Source organism: Lactuca sativa, chromosome 5, assembly GCF_002870075.4.
Source record: "Lactuca sativa cultivar Salinas chromosome 5, Lsat_Salinas_v11, whole genome shotgun sequence".
Classification (NCBI taxonomy): domain Eukaryota; kingdom Viridiplantae; phylum Streptophyta; class Magnoliopsida; order Asterales; family Asteraceae; genus Lactuca; species Lactuca sativa.
Genome location: NC_056627.2, coordinates 365,231,580 through 365,244,215, shown reverse-complemented (window position 1 = coordinate 365,244,215; position 12,636 = coordinate 365,231,580). Strand labels below are relative to the sequence as shown.

General features: G+C 34.4%; 1 protein-coding gene across 1 annotated transcript; it reads right to left on the bottom strand.

The window, feature by feature from the left end:
* Positions 1 to 11,611: 11,611 nt before the first annotated feature.
* LOC128126171 (uncharacterized) lies at positions 11,612 to 12,238 on the bottom strand. Its single transcript, XM_052763941.1, has one exon. It carries the CDS (start codon positions 12,236 to 12,238, stop codon positions 11,612 to 11,614), a length of 627 nt encoding a protein of 208 aa, XP_052619901.1.
* Positions 12,239 to 12,636: the final 398 nt, after the last annotated feature.

The following is a 12,636-nucleotide window of genomic DNA, read 5'->3' as shown; positions in this document are numbered from 1 at the left end:
GCATATGCAAGAAAAATTCGAACAGACTCTAACCTTGCCACTGGAGCAAAAGTTTCTTCATAATCTATCCCCTCTTCTTGACAATAGCCTTTTACAACCAACCGAGCCTTATTACGAATGAAATTCCCTTCTTTGTCCAGCTTGTTTCTAAATACCCATTTCAGACCAACAACAGAGGCATCTTTTGGTGTAGGAATTAACCTCCAAACTCTGTTGCGTTCAAACTCATGAAGCTCATCCTGCATTGCTTGAACCCAATTAGAATGATCAAGAGCAGCATCTACAGTTTTCGGCTCTATTTTGGAGATAAATGAATTAAACATACAAAATTCCACTTTAGAGAATAATGCAGTTTGTTTCGCCTTTAGTTGAGATCTAGTTAGAACACTTTCGGAAGTTTCACCAATAATTTGCTCTTTGGGATGGTCCTTTGTCCATTTAACTAATGGAGGATAGCTTGGATCATATTCTGGATTCAATTCCGCTTCTACTTCAATTTCAACATCTGACTGACCACCTTCACCTTCGTCAGTAGAACTATCAGTTGCTTTCTCCTTCTCCCCCTCGACTGGCGAAGTGAAACCTTTGTCTTCAGCAGAGTCTGTAGTGGGTATCTCCCCCTTGATTGGAATTTCACTTGTTAGTTTTGGATCAGTTGTTTCTGTATCATCTGAACTTTTAGATTTTGGGATGAACTTGGATTCTCCCCCTCAACAGGAACTTCGGATATTTTTGAAGTGGTAGAGCTCTCTCCCTGGAACGTTGAATCTTTGTTTGAAGAGCTGGTTGATGACGTAGGAGTTGGTGGTTCGCTTTCCATCGTTTTAGCAGCTTCGTCTATGACCTTCTTTAGATTATCGACTTTGTTGTCTGCTGCTGTTGCCTCTGAATTAATTGATTTTTCTGCTTCATCGAATAACCGAATGTATTCCTCAAACAGGTTGGATATTGGAACCGAGACTTGTCCGGATTCTGGGAATATGTCTTCTGAAGCACTTTCTGTCCTCTGAACCTTCTTCATATAATTGTCATCAAAGGTGACATAATAAGTCTCTCCTATTCTTTTAGAACGCTTGTTCAACACCCGGTATGCTTTTGATGACAGAGAGTAACCCATAAATATGCCCTCATCAGCTTTAACATCAAACTTATTTCGGTTCTCTTTAGAATTAAAGATAAAGCACCTTGAACCGAAAATATGGAAAAACTTGACGGTCGGTTTCTAATTGTTTAAGATCTCATATGGAGTTATGGAGAATCTCTTATTGAGAAAGGACCGATTCTGAGTATAGCAAGCAGCAGCAATGGCATCAGCCCAAAAGTATAAAGGTAGAGAAGCGTAACTTAGCATGGTTCTGGCTGCTTCACACAACGAGCGGTTTCGTCTTTCAACAATCCCATTCTGCTGTGGTGTATAAGGGGCCGAAAAATTGTGATTGATCCCCTTATCATCCAGAAAGTCTTCAAAATCCTTGTTCTTGAATTCCAGCCCGTTGTCACTTCTGATGTTTCTTACTGTCTTCTTTAATTGGACTTCCACTTGCTTTATGAACATCTTCAGCTTGGGAGTTGCATCTGATTTCTGTTTAAGAAAGAAAACCCAAGTGAAGCGTGAAAAATCATCTACAATAACCAGAATGTACTTACTTCCACTGATACTTTCTATAGCAGAAGGTCCACACAAATCAATGTGTAATAGCTCAAGTGCTTCCACTATTTTAGTATTGATGCGTGTAGGATGGCTTTTTCTGCTCTGCTTACCCATCTCACATGCTGCACATAAATGCTCCTTATCGAACTTAAGAAGAGGAAGACCTCGAACATGATCACCAATCACTAATTTATTGATATCTTTGAAGTTTAGGTGAGATAGACGTCGATGCCATAACCAGCTTTCATCGGTGTTTGCCTTTGACAGCAGACAGATAGCTGGTATCCCCCGAATTGGATTAAGATTCAGAGGATACATTTCTCCTTTTCGTGCAGATTTCAGTAGAACCTTCTTCGTTTGTTTTTTAAATATCTCAGACCCCTCATCATCGAATGATACCTTCAACCATGTGCCCACAACTAATTGTGATACACTGATGAGGTTGTGCTGCAATCCCTCTACATAAGCCACCTTTCTGATAGAGAAGTCTCCATTAGTTATCATCCCATATCCTTTGATTGTGCCATAGGAATTGTTTCCAAACTTCACAGATCCACCATCTTTTAGAGACCGAAACTCCCTTAGCTCCTCCTTTCTCCCTATCATGTGACGCGAGCAGCCACTGTCTATATATCATTCGTCGTCAAACTGTTTGTCACTGATTACCTGCAAATTCAAGCAGATTTAGGAACCCAAAGTTTCTTGGGTCCTGGTGAGTTTTTCACAGAGAAAGGAATGACTATAGAAGCATCAACTAAATAAGTTCGTTTAACAAGAGTGGTTTGATCTTTTCTTTTGATGGTAAACACCTTGATTTTTGTTTTATCTTCTTTAAATTTTAGTTTATCTTTTGGTGTTGCTCTAGATGGTTTAGTGTTTTTCGTTTGATTCCTAGGTTTAGTGGAAGATCTCTTATTTTCCTTCTCGGAGTCTGATTCCAGCTTTCCTTTTCCTTTGATGTCCTTTAAAGAATTTGTTTCATCTTGAGACTTGGAGGATCCATAACCAGAATTAGGACCGAAACTAGGTCGAGGACCGAATCTGGTTTTGGGACCAAAAGTATGTTCTGCACTGAGACTCGACTTTCGAATCTGAGACTTGGAATAAAATGAATTTGGGCTTAAATTTTCCTTCATCTTTTCCTTTCCCTTGTCCATGGTTTCTTTTCTAGGAGGCTTATAGTTAGGATTTTGAGAATTCCAATGCCTTTTCCGTTCATTCAGATTCGAGGCATATCTTTGATTTCTAAGTCTTTTCTGTTTGGCTAGCTCCTTCTGAGATTTGTGAACACTGAAGCTGGCCTGTGGTTTCTCCTTCTGAGTTGAAGTTGTCTTACCTTCCTCTATACTCTCCTTAGTTTGAACTTTCGGTGCTTCCTGTCTCTTGAGTAGACCTTTCGGTTCTTCCCTCTTGATTGGAACACCAGGTTCATCCAATGGTTCCTCAGGAACATATTTAGTTCCACTTGTGCTGGGAATATCGAAACTGGAAGGTTTATTGATGGGTTCTGGTATGTATCTTCCTTTGACTCTCCACGTGGTTTTCTCAGACAGTCCCACAGTCTCATCTGAATTATCAATGGGAGCAGACCAGAAATTGTCTTCGCATCCTTCAGCGTTATCCTCGTCAACCATTATCCTTAATTCTGCTATTTGTCTTTGAGTGACTCCAGTCATAGCATAAACCTGATTTGGCACGGTCTGGACCTTTTGATAGACCAAGGCTTTTTCCTTGAGTTTCGGTTTCTATTCTTTTGACAGACGAGCAAACTCAACCGAGTTTTCTGAAATAAGAGGTTTTTCGTTCTTGGTTTCATTTTTCACAAACTTAGAACAATCAACTACATCCTCTACTGAGATTTCATTCATTTCACTCTCCGCATCAAATTCAAACGAATTATCTAAGTTTATTTTATTATCTTTAACAATTTTGGCATTTGACTCATCGAATGTTTGTATAGTTTCAGTTTTAATCTTTAACCTATCATTTTCATCTAAGATATCTTTTAACATACTTTTATGTTCCTTAGAATCGATGAAAGTTTCTATCTTATCCAAACCTAGCCTATACGACATGGATGTTTCTTCAGAGTATACTTCTGATTCACACTCTGCTATAACATCATCTTCCTTAAATTCAAGGAAGGGTAAAATCATTTTATGTATTTTCTTTTCAATCTCACAATTTAGATGTAATTGAGCAATATTAGTATAAAGACGCTTAGCAATTAAACAGAAAACATTTCTTTGTTTTAATAGTAATCGCCGATGAACAGTGTCGATGAACACTAATCGCCGATGAACAGTAATCGCCCCCCGATGAACAGTGTCGATGAACAGTACTTGCCCCCAAAAAAAACGAAAAACTACAGATAATCAACCGAGCTCTGATACCATGTAAACTAACAATTGAAATACATATAACGGCTAGGGTTTCATATTATTATCAAAGAGAAGTACAAATACAATGAAAAGGAAAGACATAATATATAGACAAGCTAATTAGGGTTTCCTAGCGAAAAGGACCAATCATAAAACCCAATATAAAATAAAGCCCAAAATATTATTAGGTTAACAGCTCCCATCTGCAGAAGCACTTGTACACAGAGGCATCAAGCTCGACTCCACTTTATGTGGATCATGTATCAATGGCTCAGAGACTGCTGATAACATTATAGTTGGGTGCTCATATGCTACTATGATCTATGATAAGATATCAAGATGGTGTGGGATTGACAATATAAAAGTTTAAAGTGTTGGTGACCTGGTGGAATTTGCAAACAAATAAGGAAGGTGTTCGAAAAGAAGGAAGAGACTAACTGCCATCTGCTATGGGCTAATATGGACTCTATGGAAAAACAAGAAATAAAAGGTTTTTTTAGAGGTACACAAGCTCTCCTTCAAAAGTGTTCGAGATTTTCAAATCATTGGTGTATCTTTAGCTTAAAGTAAGGGGTAAAAATGGAATTTGTAACTGGGTGGATTGGAATGTTTCTCCTTTTGCATCTTTATAATTGTATTGATTTCAATGAATTGTAATGTCTTATGGTGGCCCCTGTTTAGCGCTCCTTGCTTACTGAGTCAGTTTAATAAAAATATCGTTGTTTCCAAAAAAAAATTAAGAAAGAGCCAACAAATTAAATGTAACTTCTTTCTTGGCATTCATTACTGCCCGCCCTTCCACTAAGTCTTCATACAAGAATAAAAATTTAGTATATGTCCTATTATTAAGGGGAAATGACAAATAGCATTATCTAAAACCATAATATGCCATGCTTATATACGACTCCTTCTTTGAGCTGTAGACAGAAACCCTTCTCAACTCTTCTTCTTCTTAAATGAACTCATAATTCTCTAGCGATTTGACTAGTGTTTCTGTGCCTAGTTACACAAGTATCTTTTTGGATTATTGTAGATTGGATTTCCTATACCCCAGACATAATGTGGAAATATCAGTTCGGAAAGTAAACTTATACGATCCATAAGGAAACCGGTTCTCCACCATCACCCTACCTATATTATTCACCCAACACTTAATGTATAAATTATTATTTAATATAATTGCAATGACTAATAATTTTCAAAAACATATTTTGTCAAAAGTATAACTAAATAATTTTAAGTTGGCAAAATGTAGGATTTTGCCTAAAGGTTATGGGTACACGTGCATGGAACGTAATACGGACTCGAATGAATAATCATGTGCGACGAACGTCCATGCAACGTCATTTAAATGAGTTTTTCTTTTCTTTTTCATTTATTTTCTTTTTTTTCATTTTATTATTTTTTTGTTGAATTATTTTTAAATAGACATATGTTCGGTCATAAAGTTTTTAATTTTTGTTCGCTTTTTCATTATTTGTTTTTTTAAAAGGTTTTACTTTTTTTTTCGTTTTTTTGATATATTTACTACACACTTGAAGATGGTAGGGAGTTTTTTGATTTTTTAAACTAAATATCGGTTTGAGTTTTTAATGATTAACAATTATACAATTTTAAACAAGAAGAATATAAATGATCATAATATTTTTCGTTCATACTTTTTTTTTTTAATCATATTATTTTTGGATCATAAAATTTTGAATCATAAAGATACATGCATCATATATTTTTGGATCGTATTAATTTGGATCATTTTAATTTGCATCATAATATATTGAATTAAATAATGTTTTTGTTCAATACAACATTTGGATCATTATATTTTTGGAATCATTTAATTTTGAATCATCAAAAATATACTAATAATTAAGGATCATTAAATATTTGAATCAAAATATTTTTAGATCATAAGAAGTTAACAATCATAAACGTAGTGAATCATAATATTTTTGAATCATCTCTATTTCCATCATATTATGTTCAACACTTTTTTTAAAAACTTTTAATCATTTAAAATCAAGTTTGGTATACAAAACACATTATTTTTAAAAAATTCTATTTACAAAGTTATTATAATAATGAGTAGAAGTATTCCTTAAATTTTTATAATTTTTAGAAAAAAATTATGGGTTTTTTTTTAATATAAAAAATAAAAAACAATATTTTTCCCAAATTTTCATGATTGTGCTTATTTTGTAAAGAATTAAATTTTAAGAATTTTAGTATCTTCAGATTTTTTTTTCAAAGAAAAGAAAAAGTTATGGTTGAAAAACTAAGCGGGTGTAAAAAAAAACTCAACAGCCAATAAAGGTTGGACATTTGTCATGTTGGGGGCGTAGAGGCTCGTTTCAGCTCCCGGAGAGGCCACATGACCGAATTTTCATTTTCATTTTTTTTTCTTTTAATCCTTTTGTTTTTATCACTTGTACCCTCTAACAATTAGTCTTTCCCCGAAAATTATCAAATTCTCGCAATTATTTATGAAAATGTCATATCATCTAGCAAGATTTTGACGATAAATAAAATCATATCCTAAACATTTATTTTGTCAATTTTATGGCCAAAAATTGTTCTTGCGGTTCCAAAATCAATCCTACATGCACACAATAAATATTATAAACATTTGAATTTAAATATATAATAATAATAATAATAATAATAATAATTTATTATTATAATTAGGAAATAAGTTAGGATCAAATCAGTAACTTTTTCTTAAATAAAGTTACATAGGATATCATTTCAATAGAAAAAAACCTATATGAGTTGATTTGTTTCTTTTTTAACTAAGTTCTTTAAATGAAATATAACCCAAAATCTCAAATTTTCAGCTATATAGATTGAAGATATGCCTTTTAAGATTCACAACAAATATTTTGGTTGAATTCATCAAAATATTAAATGATACGATTGTATAAACAAAATGTTCTAAAATTGATTTGATTGCATTAAATAATAATTTTAAATTTGATTTGATTACGTTAGTTATGGATAGTTTTATGAATGAAACGTAGAAACGTCTTTATGACAAATTTCTAGATATTGTTATGTTAATATCTTTAAAACTTAAATTTGTGTTATTTATACGTTGAGACATTTTTATTATTCGTTTGAATTAATTAGCTCAGTTGATTTGTTTGGTTTTTATTCCACGAGAATATGGCACGATTCATAGCAATTGTGGTGTTTAATGTGGTGCTTATCGTTATCCTTGTTTCATCAGGTATTATTTTATGTTTATAATACCTATTCATTAGATGTGGGTGTATAATTATTAAAATGTTTTTTGTTTAAATCGACCAAAATTAAAGTTTATATTATTCTGTATAAGAAATTGGTTTGATGATATGAAATTTGACCTAAAGAAATGATACTCCTTTTTTTGTAGTTGAAATGATGATATCAACAATAAGTGATGGTGTGTGTACTGAGTTGCTAGCTTTTAAGCCGAAATGGTGTGACGGGGAAGATGTATCGGAGGACTGTTGGGATGCTTGTAGGTATAGACATGGTGCAAGTATTGCGGCAGAGTGTTTTTATGAAACACTACTTCCTGGCAATGGTAGCGCTTGTAAATGTTATTGGTCGTGTTAATTAAAGAAGTTTCTATCTAATGGCATAATATATGAACTATTTTTATTTTAAAACTTGTGGATATGCAAATTGTGAGGTAACTTAAATATCACAAGAACCCAAGAAACTACATATCATTATAAAAAAACCAAAAAAAAAGGGAATAGTATGATTTATTTAAGATAAAATACAAATACTACGACCGGAAATCATTTCAAGGGGAAAGTTGAAGACTAATATTAACTAGAGGTGACAATATTGATACATATTTTCGTTAGAAATATGTTCATATATGTTACAATTTATCTTTAACATGCTAAATTTGTAAATTCAAACGGACTGAAAACATTAGAAATATTCACAATGAACAACACCTGCATTGTGTTTCGCGTCGTCATTATCGCCTATCTTGATTACGTTATGCATTCGAGGAGGTTAGTAATATAATTTTATTTTATACTTTATTCATTCATATGAAATTTGCTAATCATAACTCAAACAACTTCAACATAATTCAAATTTTTGCGCAAATATATACCATACTTACTACTCCATGATGATGTTATTTATTTCATAACGTCGTTTCTTCTTTACTATGTTTCCTTAGGTATACATAGCACCTTTAAACATTTGGCATGCCGGATCCATTATTGGTTTGCTTTACGATTGCTAAGTTAGTATTTTCTAAAATATTGTCTTAATATGAGTGGCAAATCAGACAATCATTTCGTATTTTATCCAACACGACACAATACCCAAAAAAAGAGTCATAAGCCGAACACCACATAACATGATGTCGTGTTCTTTTGTTGATACAAACACGACCAATTTACAAAATCAAAAAAAATGACAAACACGAAAAAAATAATAAAAAATATTCATTTTTTACTTAATTCATGCTTAATCATATAAATGTATCCCTAAGCACAAGAGTCACATACAAATATAAGTTAAAAAAGCTAAATAAAGTTTGAGGCATAAATATGAACTAGGTTACAAAGAAAAAAAGACACTTAATAATTCAAAATTGTAATTAGTAATCAATTATTTGCAAAAATTAATTATTTTACAAAGATAGACGTTTTGTCTGTAAATTTATAATAATTATTCAAAATTAATATATACATTGATATGAATATCCGGTCGACGTTATGTATGTTTAAATATTTGATAAAGTCATGTTTTGGTACAATGCAAATAAAAATCTAAATTAATTGAGCCTTAATCGATTATTGGTCATTTTTGCATATTTAGTCATATTTTACATGAAATTTGACAATAAATAGCAACCAACCTTGTAAAGTAAATCTATAATAGCAACCACCTTTGTAAAAATAGGTTGTTATAAGAACTTGTTCTATTGTTTTGTCATTTTTTCAAATTTGGTCCTTTGTTAACATGAACTTTTATAATAAATCGCAACTAAGATTTGCAAGTTAGTTTATAAAAGCAACCACTTTTGTAAAAAAAAAGGTTGTGATAGTAACATGTTCTACTTTTGGTCTTTTTTCCAGATTTGATTTTCTTGACATGAAATTTGATGATAAATAGAAACTAGAAATTATTAACTTTTTATTGGATGATTGTATTTAAAATAAAATTTTGAAACTTTAGAACAATGTTCTTTCAGGATCGTATGATTCTAAGCAAGATATTGAATAAGAACGTATTAAAGAATACAAGTATTGCACTGAATATGTCAAATGATTAATGCAATAACACCCCAGAAGAGCTCGATAAAGAACTTCAATCTGTAGAGGTGTTTAGGGTTACACGAATCAACGTAATCGACTATTATACTTTATACGCATACATGCATGCATATATATATATATATATATATATATATATATAATAACCCTAACAACTTATCTAGATAACAATGAAACTAATCTAGATAGATACGGATGGATAAGCCCAATCCGAGTACAAAACTCAAAAGCCCAAGACGTAACACTAAAATACTTAACAATCTCCCCCTTTGCGTCCTTGGAGCAGAAACTTCAATCTCTTTTCACAACAGAGAACTTCTTCACCGTTTCAAATATTCTCGGTATAATAGCCAGAACATGATGTCGAAATGTAATATACCACTGAAGCATATCAGTGAAGTACTTCTTATCAACTGCTGAATTCTGCTTGCATCGCTGTATAATATTGATGATATGCTCCAGACAGTCTGTTGAAAACAGATGCTTGTCAACCAAAGCAAACAGAAACTTGTGCCTCTCACCCTTTGTGAACATAACTGTCAAATTTGTAGAATCTATCTGCCCCAACTTCATTTTGTTCACATCACCAGGTTTAGACGTTGGCTTCACAGATGGCTTCTTATTCATCACCTTAGCTATCTCCTGATCCATAGTTGCAAGCTCATGGACATAGGAGGTCAACATTCTTTTCAAATGTTTAAGAATCGGCTCATACTCCTTAAAATTTGAGAGTAGAATGTTGTATAGCAGAATCTAGTCATGCGGATTAAGGTTTGGAAGATTTGCTAGAGAAATGAAATGTTCCGTGTTAGCTGAACCATGGTTGATCTTGAAATTTACATTCAAAAATCTCCCAGCAGGTGAAGTTTTCAGTACCTTGACTTTAGTAATCTTCTGTGCACTCCAAGTCAAGTACTGCGGTTGACCATTCTTTAAATAGAAATCGATCAATTCTCTGTTAACCTTCAGATTTGGATGTGGAACCTCAGCAGTAACATCAAAGCAATGAAAGGTAAATGCTTTTCTTGTAATAGGCATGTCGAACTGCAAATCTCTGGAGTTATCACAGTCAAACGAAGCAACTGGTTCCAACCAATAGACAGAAGGAAACTCAATTGCCTGATTGATAAGTGTATCTCTGTCCCATTCTAGAAACAGAGTCTTTTTGCATTGCAAGGCATTCTCTTCTTCCTTATTCCTCCTTTCTTTCTCTTCTGCCTCTCTGGCCACTTTCATCGTTTCATCGAGCTCTCTGTCCCTTTTCTTTCTTTGAAGAGCTTCAGCAATAGTCTCCTCAGTATCACTATCACTTTCAATTTGAACTTGCTTTCCAGAAACCGAAGCTAAATTAACCTTCGATTCTGTCTTGGATTTCAGATGTGCACTCTCCTCTCCCCCTTGTTTCGGAAGAACAAGTTTCTCCGAAACACCCTTCATCTCACTCAGAATTGCAATAACAGGAAGAAGTTTGGACTGAAGATGCTTCCGGATGGTTAAAGTTAAGAAGGGATCATGAGCTTCAAGTAGAGTTGTCAACATAGCTTTGACATCACCAACACAACTTTGATACACAGCCCTTTGAGTCTTTAACAAAGAAATTTCCTTTTCTGCCTGAGCCAGCTGAACTTTCTGTATATCGATAGTGGCTTGGTGTTTGATCAAGTCCTCCTTCAACGTACTTTCAGCAGTAAGAGTAACAAAACGAGAACCCACAGATTGGAGAAAAGATGTTGATTTTGTTTTAAGTTCATTACGAAGGGCTTCAAACTTGGTGGTTTCATCTTGAAGGGTTTGAGAGAAGGAGTCCACCGAAGATTGGTATTTGGCTTGATTAGTGTCAGCATGAGACTTCAGAGAATCAAGAAAAATCTGAGTTGTGTGAACAACCTCAGAAACTTCTTTTGTAGCCTTCGCACAGGAAGATACAGACTTATCAACTGCTTCTGTCGATCTATCAATCGCATCTGTATATTGCTTAATAGCAGTCTCCAAGAAAGCTTTTAAAACAACACTACATAAGCTTTACTATCAGCAAGCAGTCGATCTAACTTGTCATGAATGTCCTGTATATGTTGACTTGTGACAGGAGCATCAGCATCATTTTCAGTTGGAATTCGATAAGGACTGTAATAAGGAGAATCATAATCCTCATCATCTCCTCCAAGAGTAGCTCCAAAAGCAGAGGATGGGGTTGGGGATGGTGGTATGTTTATAACTGGAGTATCAGTCACAGAAGTAGCCCTTGTATCAGATACATTGACTTCCACGGTGATGTTGGGAATGGTAGTGGTTATTTATTCGGTTATAAGAGGAGTGGATAAGGGTATAGTAGAGACAAAAACAGAGGTAATTAGGGATGAGGTGGGTAAAGATGTTGTTTCTGTAAGAATGGGTGGAATATCAGTAGGAGCAGAAAGTAGAGCTTTCTGTTTCGGTGATGGAGGTGGAGTTGGAACTTTGGTAGTTTTTGGAGATAGGGGTGGGGTTGGAACTTTGGTAGTTTTTGGAGATGGAGGTGGGGTTGGAATGAGGACCTGTTTAGGAGATTCTGGTGGAGTTGGAGATCTTGGAGGATTGGACTCTTGGGGTGAGACATGAGGATTCTCCTCTTCTTCATCTTGATCATCAACAGGATCTGGTCCTGGAGGAGAGTTCTCCTTGGGTTGGTTGGCCATCTTCTTTATCTTTTTCGGTTTCGATTGAGAAGATTGTCCTTCACCAGACTTTTGTTTGGAAGACTTTGGCTTACCCTCCTTAGCATACTCTTTCTCTTTCTTTGTTACTCGTTTTCCCCTGTTAGCCGGCTGCTCCAAAGCATCCAATGCAGCTTGTTGTTCTGCAGACAAAACTCTTGGTCCAATGGGAGATAGTTTCCCATAATCTGCCATAACATTGCTTTGTGCCGAAACACACTTGTACATTGTTTCAGGAATCATTCCATAGTGATGAAACTTACGTGGGTCAGATATATCTTCTTCGTATGGAATGTAGAAATAGTACCAAGAAGAGCATCCTTCATAACTGGAATCTCCAAAGAATCGATAGCCTTCCTTGTAATTAAGGTCCAGAAGCGACCACTTGAAATCTCAGAATGACGAGTCGTGGTATTTAAACTCTGCACCACTTGGGACCAGATTATGGAGCCATAATCAAGGTTGATCCCGTTGTATAAACCATAAAGAATGGTGAGAAAACCCTTGCTTGTAGTATCTGAACCACCACACCGTTCTGTCAAACCCTTAATTAGCAGTGTCAGCAACCCATTCCATTGCGATGGGAAACAAAATTTCTTCACTTTTGTGATTGTTGTGAGCACATC